Consider the following 17,414-nt stretch of genomic DNA (forward strand, 5'->3'; position numbering starts at 1 on the left):
GCTAACAGTGGAAAAGATGACCACATCATTAGTGATGGGGAGGTCAAAACGTATGGGTTTGATGGTTAGCGGTATATCTGGTATGCAGGGCAATCTGGCGGAGCAGCTTTTTGCGTACAGCTTTGGGAGAGAGGGGGCTGTAGTAGAAATCATGGCCAGCGCTGGCGGATGGTGTATTGCCGCCCATACCAGGTCTGCTCCTATTTCAGTGGTGGTGGTGAGCATCAGAGCCAGGAGGAAAGGGGTTGCCGGGAGGCGGCGTGGCCTAGCCATTCTGGCTGCGCCGTACCCTAAAAGAGAACCAATTACTATAGAGAGCATAATCATTATTGTGCTCCAGAAGTCATACGGTATCGCTCGGTCGAGCAGCAGTATCCTGGTCGGACCGATCTTGACCGGGCTGTTCGTTGCCGTTGAGTTTTGGAGTGTCCCCTGCATTGCGCTCCGTTGGATTCGCTACGCGCGTCAGCCGTTCTGGAACCCACAATGGTTCTCTTCCTGGTTCCTGTGGGAAAACACAAACCGCACCTCGGTTCCAGCTGACTACTGGATCCGGGCCCATCCATTGTCCCGTCAGGACATCTTTCCATTTCACCCATCCCCTATTGCTAGGAGATGGATTACAATGTTCCATAGCCGGGGAGTGGTTGTTGTTGTTCAGGTTCAAAAAATTGTATGTGAATAGTGCCATGGAGAGCCGTGCCTTTGGGGGCAGGCCCTGGCTTACTCCCCCTTTTTGTTTTTGTAGAATTTCTTTAAGGCTTCTATGAGCCCTTTCAATGATTCCTTGACCTTGGGGATTGTATGGAATACCATGTTTTAATTGAACCCCCATTTTTTTGCAGAACTCATTAAAGGCTTTGCCTATATAGGCTGGTCCATTATCAGTTTTTAATATTTTTGGTTTGTCCCATGCGGCCCAGGCCGCCAAGCAATGGTTTATCACATTAGACACCTTTTCGCCTGTCTCCGCAGTCGCGAATATAATATGAGAACAGGTGTCCGTGGAGACATGGACATATTTAAGAGATCCAAATTCTGTCATGTGTGTGACATCCATTTGCCAAGTATCGCCAGAGATCAACCCCCTGGGGTTAACCCCCTTTGATACGGCAGGCGTGTATGTGGTGCATGAGCCGCACAGTCGCACGATGTCCCGCGCGTCAGCCCTGGAGATGTGGTACTGTTTGGCTAGCGTCCTGGCGTTGACATGGAATTTGTCATGGAACTGACGGGCTTGCTCTATTGGAGATAACATATTGAAAATCCACAACGGGCGAGTGGCCGCGTCAGCAGCCGCATTGCCCTGTACCATGGGCCCTGGTAGGCGTGTATGTGCTCTTATGTGAGTGATGTATATTTTGTTGTGTCTATTTATGAGCAATGTCTGGATAGACAGAAACAAATTAGTCACTTTGGAGGTTGGCTTAATTGGGCCTGCAGTCTCAAGGACCTGTATGGCATTGATCACATATTTTGAATCAGAAACAATATTAAGGGCTCCTGGGAACTTCTCGAGGACGGTTTGTACAATTTGTAACTCTACCACTTGTGGTTGATCTGGTTCAAATTGTATGCTGATCGGAGGCATACCTGAAACCACATAGGCCCCTATCCCGGTTTTTGACCCATCAGTATAGACCGTTGTTGCAGGAGTAAGGGGTGCAGGGGCGGTGATTTTTGGAAATATCACCGGATGTTGAGTAACAAACTGTAGTATAGGGTCCTTGGGGAACTGATTGTCTATCTCCCCAAGAAAAACACATCTCAGGATGGCCCAAGTATCTATGCAAGCAGTCAGGATTTTTATTTGAGAAGCGGTATAAGGCACCCGAATAGCGTGAGGCGTGGAGCCAAAATGCTGAATGGCTCTACCATGTGCCTCCAGAGCCAGGGAAGCAACTGTTTCCGGGTAATGTTCAATAATCTTGGCAGGTGAAACCTTAGGGTGCACCCACAGAAGTGGTCCTTTCTGCCAAATCACTGCCGTGGGCTGAGAACTGGTCTGCAACAAGCAGACCTCAAAAGGCTGTTCTGGGTCAATTCTCTGTAATGTAGCTTTGCTTAGGGCCTCTTCTATCTTTTTTAGAGCAACTCTGGCTTCTGGGGTGAACTCTCTAGGGGAGGCAATATCCGGATCTCCTCTCAGGAGATCAAACAGGGGCTTTAAGTCCGAATTAGGGATGTGCAAGTAAGGTCTGATCCAATTTATATCTCCCAATAACTTTTGCATGTCATTTAGGGTTGTAAGATTATCTGTTCTGATGGTTACCTTCTGTGGAGAAATCGATGTAGGGGAGACTTTGGTACCCAAGTAGGTTACTATGTCTCCTCCCTGAATCTTGTCAGGGGCAATATGTAAATTGGCCTTTCTCAGGGCCTTGACCAGTTGGCCTAGCATATCCTCTAACCTATTTACATCTTTTGCACTGATCAGCAGATCATCCATGTAATGGATACACCTAACTCTGGGGAAGGCCTCGCGTAGGGGGGCCAGTAGAGAATCAAGGTAAATCTGACACATGGTGGGACTGTTGGCCATACCCTGGGGTAATGTGACCCACTCGTACCTCTGATCAGGACTTTCTTGGTTAATGGTGGGTAGGGTAAAGGCGAATCTATGGGTGTCCTCTGGATGCAGGGGGATTGAGAAGAAACAGTCTCTAAGATCTATAACATAAACTGGCCAGGACTGAGGGATGGCCGAGAGAGCTGGCAGCCCCCTCTGGATTGCCCCCAGGGGTTGCATCTGCGCGTTGACTGCCCTTAGATCATGGAGCAGCCTCCACTTACCTGATTTCTTTCTAATAACAAAAACAGGGGTATTCCAAGGGGAGGTTGATGGCTTTATGTGCCCTGCCTGAAACTGGGTTTTGACTATCTCGGTTAATGCTAAAAGCTTCTCCCTGGGTAGGGGCCACTGAGGTACCCAAACCGGATTTTGGGATTTCCAAGTGATCTTAATTGGAGTGGGCAGGAGAACTTTCTCAGTGGCCCCTAGGAAAAACCCAGCCCATGTCTATCTTTCTTTTTTTCTACAGATACGGGAGATGTCCGGCCCTGCAGGGCAGAGCCCAAGCCCTTGCCAGGGACATATCCCTGATTTCTAAGTATGCCTTTAGCTTGGGGAGAACAGGTGGATGTAAGAGTGACATCCATCTGAGTGAGGATGTCTCTTCCCCACAAGGATATCGGCAGCTGTAGAACAAAAGGTTGAAAATGTCCTTGGTGACCTTCCTCATCACACCAAGGCAGGGTCACGGCACTAACCTGGGGGGCAGCCACCATCCCCAACCCCTGGAGTGTGTTATCAGCTGTATTGGTGGGCCAGCTAGAAGGCCAGTCTTTCTTGGAGACAATGGAGCGGTCTGCCCCTGTATCCAGGAGTCCTGTTATTTTTTTACCATTAACCCTGAGCGAGAGCATGGGTCTTTTATCAAGAGTCATATGAAGTCCTTCAAAAATTTCTCCAGAGGAGCCAAAACCCTGATCCCTTCTAACCCGTTGTCTAGACTGGAATCTCTCATGGAGACTGGGGAGCAATAAAAGTTGTGCTATCTTATCCCCCTCATTAATCACCATGGTCCCTACATGAGATTGGACCATAATCTTAATGTTTCCTGTGTAGTCTGAGTCTATAACTCCAGGGATCACGGTAAGGCCCCGGAGGGCTGTGGAGGACCGTCCAATCACTAAACCAACTGACTTTTCAGGTAGCGGTCCTTTGAAGGTGGTCCCGACCACCTGAACGCCCATATCGGGTGTTAATAGGAGTCTGGAGGCGACACAGAGGTCCACGCCTGCTGACCCAGGGGTAGCCCTTGTGGGGGGCTGCCACCTTGTGCTGTCCTGTCTAGGGGGTGGGGGCCCATCCGTAGGGAGGGCCCCCTCTGGCCGTTTTTTGGCTCCGGAATCTCCCTGCCACTAATACGGTTTCCCTGGGCATCAAAAACTGATCTGCAATCTTTTGCTTTGTGAGAACCTTTACCGCACCTTTCGCAGGTCCCCGTTTGTTTGTCTGATTCCTGTCTTCTGGGTATAAATTCCCCCCGTCCAGTCTTGGGGCAGTTTTTTCTTATGTGGTTAGGATCCCCACACTGGAAGCATCCCCTGGGCTTACCAGGGTCATTAGCCTTCTGAGGCCTTGTCTGTCGTAAAGCGGCAGCTAAAAGGGCAGCCACGCCTGAGTTGGACAGTGGCCCTCCTATTTCTCTGCAAATCTTGATCCAAGCTTCTATGTCTTTACCCTTGTGGGGCGCTATGGCTGCCCTGCAGTCCTTGGTGCACTGCTCAAAGATCAACTGTTTAACAAGAGGAGCAGCAGCAATCGGATCTGAAAAGAGTCTATCGGCTGCCTCCTGCATTCTGGCCACAAAATCCACAAAAGGTTCTGCGTTGCCCTGAACAATTTTAGAGAGGCATTGTGAGGCCGCTCCTGTGTTGTTTACCTGCTTCCAGGCACGAATACCTATGTTGTGTATTTGCTCATATACACCTGGAGGGAATCTGGTTTGATCTTGGGCATATTGACCCTTACCCATAAGCATGTCCTCATTTTGTCCCCTATGGCCCCTAGCCGCATTTCTCTCGGCCTGCTCGGCAGCAAACTCAGTATACCAGGCGCGCCAGTCCAGAAAAGCCCCGGGGGCCAGGCAGGCTTTAGCCAACTGGGTCCAATCACTGGGTGTCAGGAAACCACCGGCGGACAGATTTTCCAACATTGTTATAGTGTAAGGAGCAGTAGGGCCAAACGTGGCAACCGCAGTTTTGAGCTCCTTAATTTGCTTAATCTCCAGCGGTTCCCAGTAATTGGGTCCCTGGCCTTGCGCCAGGTGTACCGGATAGAACCCACATTGTTCGTACTCATTTGCCCCATGGGGGATTTGTTCCATCTTAAATGTCCATCTACGAAAGTACTTTTCTTGGGACCTTGGTATTCTCTCACAAGACGGTGTCTCCCTGTGAGATGACTGTCTCTCCCTATCACAAAATGGCGCCTCTTTACAACATGGCCGACCAGCCTTTAGGGCACAAGATGGCGGGTCGCCAGGCAAATAAGATGGCGGCTCTGCATGTGACAACGGTCCAGGCCACTCCCTCCATGGGGGTGGCAACGGAGGTGGGCCCCAGGCTGCCATCTCACCATAGGAACTGGCGTTTGGGACCCCCCAGGGTGGCGCGGAAGGCTCTATGACCTTCCGTTGGGGAGTGCTCAAGAGTTCTTTTCCCTTTTTTAGGTCTGTCTGCATCTTGACTAGATCTCTACGTAAAGCTGCGAAGGGATTAGGGGAGTCACTTACCTCATTGTCCTCGCCCTCCGAGGTATCTGAGTCTGAGGAATCCGAGGCAGGGGGCGCCTCTCTCTTGCCTCGCTCTCGCGAGCGCCCTCGCACGCTCCCTGCGATGGACCCCTCCCGGGAGGACTCCGAGCGGGCCCCCTCAAAAGCTCGGCGGGCCCGAGAGAGCCCGTCCGCGCTATCTTTAGCCCCGTTCCTCTCCCCTTTGAGGCAGGAATGAATCATCTCCCAGAGCGGCCGAACCGAAAGTGGAAGCCGGCACTCCGCTTCTGCTCGTTCTAAATCTTTACCCAATTTCTCCCAACAAGGCAGGGACAAATGTCCCGTCGGCAGGAACCAGGGTGCCGCCTCATCTATTTGTTGGAGGAATTCTGCAAGTGTCTTGGAACTTATTGATATGCCTGAAATCTTGAGCAGGTCTTTCACTGCTCTTACCAGTGACTTGGAACTCTTAGTGGGTAAGTTGCCCATGCCTGTCACTGAGAAGTTTGTTCTCACCGTGTGAGGCTAGTCTGCCACGTACACGTGAGCCTGAGGGGAGTCTAAAAAGCCCTGTAGGTGCGCGCCACCCAGAGCCCAGGTTTATCCCCTACTCACCTGTCCTGCAGTGCATTACTGGAGCGTTGTCCGCCTCGTCTCGGGGGTGATCAGTTCCCCGTACGGGCCACCAATTGTCGGTGTCGGTCCCGGCCGGCAGGAAAAGCACACGACAAGAGTTGTTGGCGGACAACCTTTCCGTTTATTCTCTCTCTCCGTACAGCCTGCTCCGGGATCCCCGATCCCGCCCGAGGGAAGCCTCCTCTGGTCCGCCCTCCGCGGCTCCTTGCGTGCTTCTCTCTGCGCTTCTTCTCTCTTACTCTATTCTCTCCTATATCTCCTTCCTATTCTGCCTCTCCCCAAGGGTGGCACCAGTATATATACGGATACAGTGTCCAATCATATTAAAGTAGGCAAGGCAAGCTGATTGGCTAACGGCAGTTGTTGCTGGGCGGACTGTCTTACAGGGTGTGTTGTTTACTAAGCAGGAAGCAGGATATAAGCGCCATCTTGGCACACTCGGTGGGAGGGGTAATCTAGCTCAGGCTTCACTCTTTCCTACAGGCCTCATATCACCCGGCCAGGGCCCCCAACACATGGTGAGTTGTTACTTTTTGTTTTCCTCCTAAACCAGCCATATCTGTTAACTTTTACATACTCACACAAGGATGTTAAATTAAATTATCACAGAATTAACAATAGTATATACTAATTTACTTTCAGATACATTTGTCAAAAAAGCAAACACTGGGCTGCAGATATGGCTCAGTGGTAGAATGTTTGGTGGGCATTATAAGTCTCTGGATTCAATCCCACAGGTTTAAGAACGTGGATATCATTTGAACTATGGTCAAATAACACAAACTCAAGGAAGTTTTGGGGCTGGGGAGTTAGCTCAGCGGGCATAAGTGCCTGCCTTGCAAGTGCACTGTCATGAGTTTGATCCCCGGTACCAATTAAAAAAAAAAAAGTTTTATCTTCCTAACACTCAAACTTGTTCATTTTGGTTTTCATGTCACTAACTAGTGACATTGTCTAGTGAGTCCCTCAATCCCAAAGCCTAGTTGAAACGTTTTTATTCCAGTTCCTTGGGTCTCCTTAGTAAATTCATTCAAGTCACAGCATAAATACAAACTATTAACATTGTGGCATTGAATTATTTCCCTGAACATAGCTGCAATATTTGCTTTCTTATGCTCACTAACTACAGTTTCAAGTTTTAAAATGTATATCCTTTTTAAGCATATTTATGCAAGTGTCATTTATATTTCTTTTTGATACAGAGAAAAATTCAAAGCAGACATCATTTAATTTTGGTATCTTACAAAGGGATAAACTTTTATACGTAGTCTCCTGACATATTTAAACTAATAACATTTTCAGAGTTAGAACTATATTAACAAATTTTATAACTTTTTGAGCTCATTAGTAGGAAATAAATTTTGTACCCAAGGCATGAGAAGCTTGTCTCCCTCCATCAGCATATTTGTTGAGAAGAAATGAAAGAAAGTAGAAAAAAGAAAACCACATACTAAGGATTTAAATTAAAGAGTGCTTACCATATATGAGGCAATGTTTTAAGAACTTCATAATAACTATATCATTAATGTATTTCTACTGCTCCTGTTTTGTACATTAAACAACAACCACAAATGAGAAGAGGTATTAAATGTCTTGTCCAAGATGATAAACACACACCTGATTGTCCAGATCTAGAGTTCTCCTTCTTAACTTCCATATGGCCCTGCTTTGGCACAAAAGCCAAAATTGAGAGAGAATACATGAGAATAGAGAAAGCAGTTAAAAGGATGAACTGAGCCTAGGAGAAATGGGGAAAAGAAAGGGCATCATTACTAAACTAAATAAAAATACTTTGACTCATTATTAGTGAATCAACATTTTATTGCATATTTTGAGGTATTTTTATTTTATTGCAAGTTCACACTTGGAGGAAAATAGCAAAACAGAAAAATCAGTACAAGAAATTTCCGCAGGCCTTTACAGAGATACAGTGATTTTTTAATATTATAGACACTCTGTTTTATCATTATTTATCTATATATCATCTATCATTCCTTTATTTTTATGAATCATTTAAAATTCACTCAAATGACATGTTTGTTTGCTCCTAAATAATTTAGTGTGGATTTCCCAATATATCACTGACCTATGTAACTACAGAATTATTATGAAGTTCAAAAAATCCAAGTAAAAATTTTATCTCAGCCAATTTCTATATTAAACTTTTATGAATTAACACCTTTGGAACCATTTTATTTCCCTAGTCTAGGAGTTGAATACATGAATAATTACAGCGTGCTGTTGTCATTGTCTATAAATTGTAATTATAAACTTTCTATAGACCCATTTATTAGAGAATGTTTGCTCAGCATTTTGCTTTCGTCGATGTTTATATATAAAGAGTATGTACTAACTGTTCTAGAGAAAGTCCCCCATTCAGGTCTTTGGAAAGGTCTCCATTGAAGATTCAGGTTACATATTTCTGCAACTACAGTACAGAATGCTATGGTGTGGCTCTCAGTTTATTAGACTATAAAGCATATCATGTTGATATGCAGCAATATTGGTATTTCCAATTTTGACTACATAGTGAAGATAGTGTCCATTAGGTTTGACATTGTAAATTCACTTTTGTGATTTAAATAAGTTGCAAAAAGTTATTTTGCAACTGTAATATTCTTGTCTTGGCCAAAACTGCCCACTAATTTTAGCTATAAGCTATTTCATTTTTATATTTTATAGCTGACATTTTGAGGGGAAAATTTTCCTTTCTAGATTTTTTTCTCTTTCTTCTTTGTTCCTTTCTTCCATCTCATCCTTCCTTCCTATCTGTCATGACTTACGTTTTCTTCAACTAATCCTAAAACGTTATAAGATTTGTGAGGTCCAACTCTGCATCTTATTTCATTCTGTGTACATTCTTTGTGTGACTTTATCTCATCTCATGACTTAACTTGTCATAGATGTGTTAGTGACTTCTAATGTAATATCTGCTGGCTAGGTCTCCCGTTAACTCTAATGCTGAGTGGGCTTCCAGATACTCATTTAGATACATCGATTTCCATAGGTAGTCATAGCACATCCAATCATACACATTGGAAAGATGAAATTCATCACAGAATTTCCTCCTTCTTCCACTCTTTCAACTCCTAAATCCAGTTACTCTTCAACACTCTTAACTCTGCCAGTTAACTGACCCTCAAGTCTGTCCTTCTCCATTTTGCTCTCATAACCTGAATGCAGGATCTCAGCACATTTTTTCAATTAATACCACGTTAATCGAATGAACTTCTCTGTCTTTGTTTTGTCTGCTTGTAACCTATTCCACACAAGTCCATCAGATTGATCTTTGCAGAATGCTTACCTTTAAGATCTATACCACTCCTCTGTTTTAAATCATACCACGGCTCCCAACAACTGACAAGAGAAAGATGGCATCTGTAGCATAGTTGTCAAGGGTGGGGTCATTCACAGTGTGGTTCAAGCTTTCCTCTCTAAACTTTCTCCTGCAGATTTTCAATAACTACTTTCTCCTCCAGCTATTCAAAAGTATAAGCATGAGTTTTAAGTCTCAAATTTTTGCACATGGGGCATGCTCCACACAAAATGCCCCAGTAAACTCCAGACTGCTTAATTTCACTAAACTCTAATTTAAATTTTTCAAAACCAGCTCCAATGTCCCTTGACCTAGGAAAGACACTTAACTTTTCTGTTGTGCACTTATTTAAATGACACAGTTTTTTGAGCCTCATGTATCACTCCAGTTGACTTTGATTTATCCCTCATGGCACCACATTCTATCAATTTATTTGCTTCTCCACTCCATAGACCAAACTTCTTGACAGGAGGAGTATTATTCTACCTGGCCCATCACCTAAAACATATACAGACACCTAATTCCTATAAATTAATGAGTGAATGGAAAGTCATATAAATATGAGTAAATGTTAGAAAGATGAAATATAAAAGGGGCATATAATAGTTGAAGTTTAAATAACAATACTGAAAGTATTGCAATATGAAAGATTTCCCCCAGAAAATGCTTTGCCATAATTAGGTTTCAGAAAATGTTTTTAAAAATCTAAACCATGACATCCAAGTAAAACTAGAGAAATCAGAAAATATTGTATATTAAAATATTTGAATAAAATTATTAATTAATTATATAATAAATACATACAAACAGGGATAATGTCCTAAAGACAGCTGGATAGATAATAGTCAGATAGCTCTAGGTAACCTAAGTCAGAAGAAGCCTGTTCAACACAAGAGCAGATACATATTTTCAATATACTCCCCAGCAGTAAGCCAGTTTTTCTTTTTTGTTGTTGTTTTTCCCTTTCCATCTTTTCCTCTCTTTGTATTTCTATTCTTTTTCTGTTTTCTTTTCTTTCTGTTCCTTTTGTGCACTAGAATACTAACTGGAACCATCAATAATAAAATTAAAAACTACAGGAGTGTGTGCAGAGGAAATAGGACAGCTAAACCTTCCTGCCATGACCTGTGGATAGAGTAGTGAGGGAAATTAAACAGCCTTACAGTTTAGAACTGTGCAGCCCTGGGGGCAGGAGAGGAAAGGCACCCCAAAGAACTCTCCCGTCTCACCTGAGGAATTTACAGATGCGGACAGAAGTGGGTAACAGTGGCAAAGGAACTTGTAAAGCAACTGAATGCAGAGTTAGCACCCCACCATGGGAGAGGCATAAGAATGGGGACTCAACAGCCTGGGACTACAAGAGGATCATCAGGGACCAGACCATATCCCCGCCTGCCATCATATCCTTCAACACATGACCAGAGAGGACAGAGATTTGCCAGTGAAAGAACAGAGGACCAGGAGGAGCCAAAGTTGCACGGGACTGGGAACAGCTCCCTGTCTCTGTCTGAAAACATTGCAGCAACTGAGAGAGATGCCACCAAAAGCAACAGGGTAAGGAGAGAGAGGCAACAGAGGGACATACAGAAAGTACTGGCAGAAGACACTGGTCCCAGGCCCCCACATCTGGAGGCCAAGAACAGCCTCAAATCCAGCACAAACTCTCCTTCAGGCTTGTCAGATTTATCAGTAGTTTTGAACTCTTGGTGGACACCAGAAGAATGTGGGTTTTTAATTTAATTTTATTTTTTCCCTTTTTTTCTGATTTGTTTCCCATTCCTTTTTTTTTTTTTTTTTTTTTTTTTTGGTCTTTTACCTATATTCTTGTTCTATTCATTTTTTACCTCCTTTCCTCAATTTACCTCTTTAAACTTAGTAATATTTTCATAGGAGTGAATAGTCTAATTTTTCTGACCAACTTCAACAATCCCTTGCTGACTACTTCATTCTTTCACTTCTGTCCTCTTCTCTACTTTCCCAAAGTTTGTGTGATCATCCTTCAGCCTAGCTTCCACTTTTTATATTTCTTTTTAGTTATCTCTGTCCTGCCCACCTACTTCTTAAATTTCTCCACCACAGGGTAAAAACCACTCTACCAGGGAAAACACTTTGCATATAAGTTCCTAATTTACAATTAATTCTGTTATATTACTGTAGATTTTGCTTCCATGGTTAAAGGTACAAAATTAATAGTTACCACAGTTTATCAGTTTCTAAACTGTGCTCGATATTATTGTTAGTGCTAATTATATTTGTTAGCTGGGATCTCATATCTGTTTTTATTAGTTGCTCTCATTTCTATAACAATGCTGGGAAGTTCTGGAGTTAAAAAACCTCACCACACCTGGTCACCAAGGTCTGAGGACTGAGCAAAACAGACATCAACATCATATTCTGAATTAACTAGGAAAGTAGGATCTTGGGACAGACACAAGCAAAGAACCTCCTACAATACACACTGAAGATACTCCTTCAGAACAAAGTTTGCTAAGAGAGGCTTTGATACTAGTGATAAAACTACCTACTACAAAATCTTAAAAGGATAAACACCGAAAACAAAACAAAAACATTGAAATAGAGAATGAAAAGACACAGAAGCAAAATGCAACCTCACACCTCCAGCCCATCCAGAACAAATCCAGGAGACAATGAGATAGAGGAAAATGGAAGAAACACACTTGATATTTCTGAAATGATAGCAACTGAAGGAAAGAAACAAATCCATGAAGCTACACAGGAAATCAGATCGGAAATTATCTCACAGGTTAAAAAAAAGTCAACATTCATGAAGGAATTTCTCAGCAACTCTAGAGTACGGATAGATTTTAAAAAAATAGATGTTCATAGTAAGAGAATGGAAATGGAAACTGAAGGATCAATGGAGGAAAAAATAGAATACATATAACAGATTCAAACAGATACCCAGGAAATTAAAAATTCCACTGAAAGCTGGTAAAACTGCTTGAGTAAAACTGAAGACAGACATTCAGACCTTAGAGACAAGATCATGTCTACTGAGCATGAAAGGAAGATCTGTTGAAAATAACAAGAGATCTGAAAATAACAATCCAGCAGCTGTCAGAAAATGCAAAGAAAAAGGATAAAAGGTTAATTGGTGTCAATTAAAAAGCAAGAGTCAACAAAATGGCATTAAAAATTACTTGCAGAAGTAATATCAGAAAGTTTCCCAAGCATGGGAAAGGAATCTGATGTACTGAGTAGTGAAGCATATAGATCCCAATTAAACATATCCAAAATTAATCCACACTCAGACATAATAATCAAAATCCCAGAAATTCCACACAAGAACAGAATACTAACAGCAGCTAGAGAAAACAAAATAGATGACCTATAAAGAAAAGTCCATCAGAATCACAGAAAACTTCTCAGTGTAATTCCTCAAGTCAAGAAGAGATTGGAGTGAAGTATTTCAAGTCATGAAAGAAAGCAAATTGCAACTCAGATTGATGCAACTGCAAAGCTATCTTTCAAATTTAATGGAAAAATAAGATACTGCCATGACAAAGAACAACTGAAGAAATTCATGACCACAAAACCAACACTTCAAAGGGTACTGAAAGATATTCTAGACAAAGATATAAATGAGCACAATTCCAAGAAAGCACAACTATAGAAAAAATAAAAACTACCAAGCAGGACAAACAATTAAACAGAGGGGACAAGTAAGGAACCAACAACAGGAAAATAACATGACAAAAATAAGCCAATATATATCATTTATAACCATCAATGTAAATAGACTTAATTCACCAAAAAGAAAGAAAGAAAGAAAGAAAGAAAGAAAGAAAGAGAGTGAGAGAGAGAGAGAGAGAGACAGAGAGAGACAGAGAGAGACTGGCTGGCAGAATAGGTCAAGAAACGAAATCCAACAATATGTTGTATACAAGAAACACATGTAACTCAGAAAGAAGCTCATAGACTGGAAGTCAAAGGATGAAAAACAGTAGTGCATGTAACACAAACTAAGAAAACAGAAGGGGTAGCTATCCTGTTTGCAGACAGTGTGAACATCAAATCAAGAATAATCTAAATAGATACAGAAGATCACTACATACTTGTTAGGGGAAAGCTTCATGAAAAGGACAGAACAATCATAAATATATATGCCCCAAACCAGGAATACCCAACAATGTAAGACAAATATTAGCAGACATAAAAAAATTAAATGAACACTAACACAATTATAATGGGGACCTTAATTCCCCACTGCCACAAATAAACAGATCAAGCAGACAAAAAATCAGCAAAGAAATACCACAACTGAGCCACACCTGTAAACAAACAGACTTAATAGATGTTTGCAGAGTGTTCCACACAATGTCAGAATACATTTTCTGTCTCATAGCACATAGGATGTTCTCTAAAATAAGAGCATATAATAGCCCCTAGAATATGCTTAAATAAATTCAAAAGAATTGAAATTATCACTCGTATATTATCTGACCATAGTGCAATGAAATTGGGAAACAATGGCAAAAGAAACTATAGGGCCAGAGATTTAACTCAGCAGCTTAAATGCCTGCCTGGTAAGCGTGAGGTCATGAGTTCAATCCCCAGTACCAAAAAAAAAAAAAAAAAAAGAAAGAAAGAAAGAAGCTAGAAAACCTCCATAAACAAATGAAAATTAAATAAAACTCTCCTGGACAGCCAATGAATCACAGATGAAATTAAAGAAGAAATTAAACAATATCTGCAATCAAATGAAAATGCAGATACAGCATAACAGCACTTGTGGGACACAAAGAAAGCAGACCTAAGGAGGAAATTGATAGCAATGGATTCTCACATCAGGAAACAGAATAAGCACAAAGAACCTAATGCTGCACATCAAGCTTCTAGAAAAAGAAAAGTAAGTTAAACCCAAAATTCATACAATGAACGAAATTATAAAGACCACAGCAGAAGTTAATGCAGTGGAGTCTAAAACAATAATTAATGAATTGAACAATTGATTCTTTGAAATAATAAATACAATTGATAAACCCTTAGACAATGTTATCAAAAAAGGAAAAATAGATTAAAATTCATGCAATGAAGAATAAAAAGGGTGAAATCACTACAGATCACGTAGAAGTTCAGAAGATCAATACCTACTTTGGAAAACTTTACTCTCAAAGGAAGGAAAACACAGAAGAAATGGACAGATTCATAAATATGTATGAATTACTGCAGTTGAATCAAGAAGTTATAAAAATTATGAATAATCCAATATAATCATTGAAATTGAAAATGTAATTAAAAACTTACCAACAAAGAAATTCCCAGGTCCTTTTGGATTGATCCATAGCTGAATTCTAGAAGAAATTTACAGAGGATTTAGTACCAATACTTCTCAAAGTCTTTAATGCAATTGAAAGAGAAAAAATACTCCCTAATTCCTGGAGGCAAGTATTATGCTGATACCAAAACTATAGAAATTCACAAACAAAAAAAAGAAAACTAGAGGCCAATCTCCCTAATGAACATAGACGCAAAAATTCTCAATAAAATACTACTAAACACAATGTAGCAAAGCACCAAGAAGTTACACACCACGACCAAGGGGAATCCATCCCAGGAATGCAGGGATGGTTCAACATGTGCGAATCAATAAATGTAATATCACATATCAACATAGTCAAAGACAAATATTACATGATCATCTCAATAGATGAAGAAAAATCTTCTGACAAGTTCTACACTCATTCATGATTAGAACTCCACAGAAAATCAGAATTAATGGTCTTTCCTCAATCTTATAAAAGTTATCTAAGACAATCAATAGCCAACACCATATTAAATGAATGAAAACTAAAAGCTTTCACTCTAAAATCAGGTAAAAGACAAGGATATCCACTATCATCACTCCTTTTCAAGATAGTTCTGAAAGCATTATGCAGAGAAATTAGATAAAAGAAAGAAATAAAAGGAATAAGAATAGGAAAGAAAGAAATTTAATTATCATTATTAACAGAAGACATGGTACTCTAATAGAAGACCCCCAAAATGCCAATAAAAGATTTCTAGATTTAATAACCAAATTCAATAGTAGAGCTGAAAACTAAGTCAATGCTAAAAAATCAGTAGCATTTTTATACACAAAGAATAAACCTACTGAGAGAAAAATCAAGGAACATAACAGCATCCAAATAAATGAAATACTTAGGAATCTGTCTAATAAAAGAAGTAAAGAATCTGCATTGAAAATTGTAGTACTCTGAAAAAGGAGATTGAAGAGCTTATCAGAAAAAGGAAAGATATCTCTTGCTCATGGATAGGAAGAGCCAACATAATGAAAATGGCCAAACTCCCACAATTGCTATGCAGATTCAATGCACTCCCAATCAAGATATCATTAGCATTCCTCATAGAACTAGAGAAAAGCATCTCTAAAATTCATCTAGAACCAGGAGAGACCTATAATAACAAAGGCAATCCTGGGCAACAAAGGCAAGCAGAAAGCATCACAATCCCTGACTTGGAGTTATACTACGAATCTACTGAGATAAACTTAGCATGGTACTGGCAAAAACAGAACTGAGGACTGATGGAACATATTAGAAGATGTAGACACAACTACAAATGCACTTAGTCTCCTTATCTTTGACAAAGTATCCAGACATATTTTCTGGAAGAAACTCTCTAATAAGTGGTGTTGGAAAAATTGGCTCTCTACATGCCAAAGACTAAAACTAGACCTATGCCTATCACCATGAACTAAGCTAAAGTCAAAATGGATCAAAGATCTAAACATTAAAACAGAAACACTAAATCTACTGGAAGAGAAAGTAGGTAGAAATCTTGAGAACATAGGTTTTGGAAGGGCCATGGGAGCAAAGGAACCCTTCTCCACTGGTGGTGGGTGTGTAGATTGGCACAACTGCTGTGGAAATCAGTGTGGAGATTCCTCAAAAACTAGGATTAAAGGTCTGATTCCAACCAGCTATTCCCTTTCTGGGTATCCTCCCAGAAGAACTTAAACCTCATACCACAGTGATATATATATACACTCATGTTTATAGCAGCACACTTTTTATTAGCTAAAATGTGCAAACAACCCAAGTGCCCATCAACCGAGGAATGAATAAAAAAGTTGTGATATTTTTATACAATGTGTACTATTGAGCTATTAAGAAGAATAAACTTGAGACCTTTATAGGTAAATGGATGCAATTTGAGGTCATACTCATAAATGAAATAAATCAGACTCACATGTATAAACATCATATTGTTTCCCTGCTATGAGAAACTGAAAGAGTAAATAAGTTCTAAAATGCACAACAGTTACTGTAAAATTAGCATACATTTTTCAAAAGGAAAAAAGAATTAGGGTAGGTGAAGGGGAAAAGAACTGTAGGAAAAAAAGAGAAAAAAAAGTAAGTCAACTATAATATCAGTATCATTAATTTATTAAAAATTAAGGTAATACTGATTATAGAATTTTTGTGCCCATATTTTGTACCCTGAGCAACTACTTTAAAGATAACAACATGTAATGTATTAACTATTATTATTCTCTTATTATTTTCCTATGAAATTTTATTTTATCTTTTTACAGAAGAAAATCCATCAATATTAAATAACTGTGGAGTTTTCTACTAGTTGTTTGTGTCGTGATATAAAATAATTATATTTATCTTTTAAAATTGGTACTTATGTATATTACATTTTGGTCATTTTATGCCCTCTTCTAGTCCCTTTCTCTCTATGCCTTCCCCTCTTTCCCATTCTCTGAATCCCCTTCTCACCTCCACAAAGTTACTTCTTTGTTTCTTACTGTATTTCTTTACTATTTAAAAGATTTAAAATTGAGTTTCTCGTGTAAGAGAAACCATGCAACATTTAACCTCCTGTGACTGATGTATTTCAAATGTCACTGTGGTCACAAAAAACATCCATTTTCCTACAAATGACTGAAATTGATCCTTCTTTACAACCAAGTAATAATCTGTGTGTGAGTGTGTGCATATGTGGTTTTCCTCACTTATTCATCTGTTGAAGTACTTGTTGGATGCTTATATAATTTGTGTATTGTGCACTGTGCGTGCGTGCGTGCGTGTGTGTGTGTGTGTGTGTGTGTGTGTGTGTGTATTACTATAGCACAGTCACCTTAACTCTTTCAGGAAGATACCCAGGACAGTTGTAGCTGGGTCAAAATGAATTTATATTTTAACTTTGATTGC

The 17,414-nt window shown here is 40.6% G+C and overlaps 1 protein-coding gene across 1 annotated transcript; it reads right to left on the minus strand.

Annotated features, from left to right (window-relative positions):
• Positions 1-343: 343 nt before the first annotated feature.
• LOC106027426 (endogenous retrovirus group K member 24 Gag polyprotein-like) lies at positions 344-9,074 on the minus strand. Its single transcript, XM_013151318.2, has 4 exons — positions 9,053-9,074; positions 4,449-5,668; positions 4,121-4,301; positions 344-498 (listed from the first exon to the last, which is right to left on the minus strand). The coding sequence occupies exons 1-4, from the start codon at positions 9,072-9,074 to the stop codon at positions 344-346; spliced, it is 1,578 nt and encodes a 525-aa protein (XP_013006772.2).
• Positions 9,075-17,414: the final 8,340 nt, after the last annotated feature.

Source organism: Cavia porcellus, unplaced genomic scaffold (genome assembly GCF_034190915.1).
Source record: "Cavia porcellus strain 051 isolate PalLab524CR breed Dunkin Hartley unplaced genomic scaffold, mCavPor4.1 scaffold_7, whole genome shotgun sequence".
NCBI classification, from domain to species: domain Eukaryota; kingdom Metazoa; phylum Chordata; class Mammalia; order Rodentia; family Caviidae; genus Cavia; species Cavia porcellus.

Bases quoted from the DNA above. Each gene is read 5' to 3' on its own strand.
- LOC106027426 (XM_013151318.2), bottom strand. From the start codon at position 9,074: ATGGAGAAGGACAGACTTGAGG. The intron at 5,669-9,052 runs GTCAGTTAACTG...AGACACTTGCAG, and splicing joins GGAGAAGGACAGACTTGAGG to AATTCCTCCAACAAATAGAT. The intron at 4,302-4,448 runs GTAAACAACACA...CTTGTTAAACAG, and splicing joins GTATTCGTGCCTGGAAGCAG to TTGATCTTTGAGCAGTGCAC.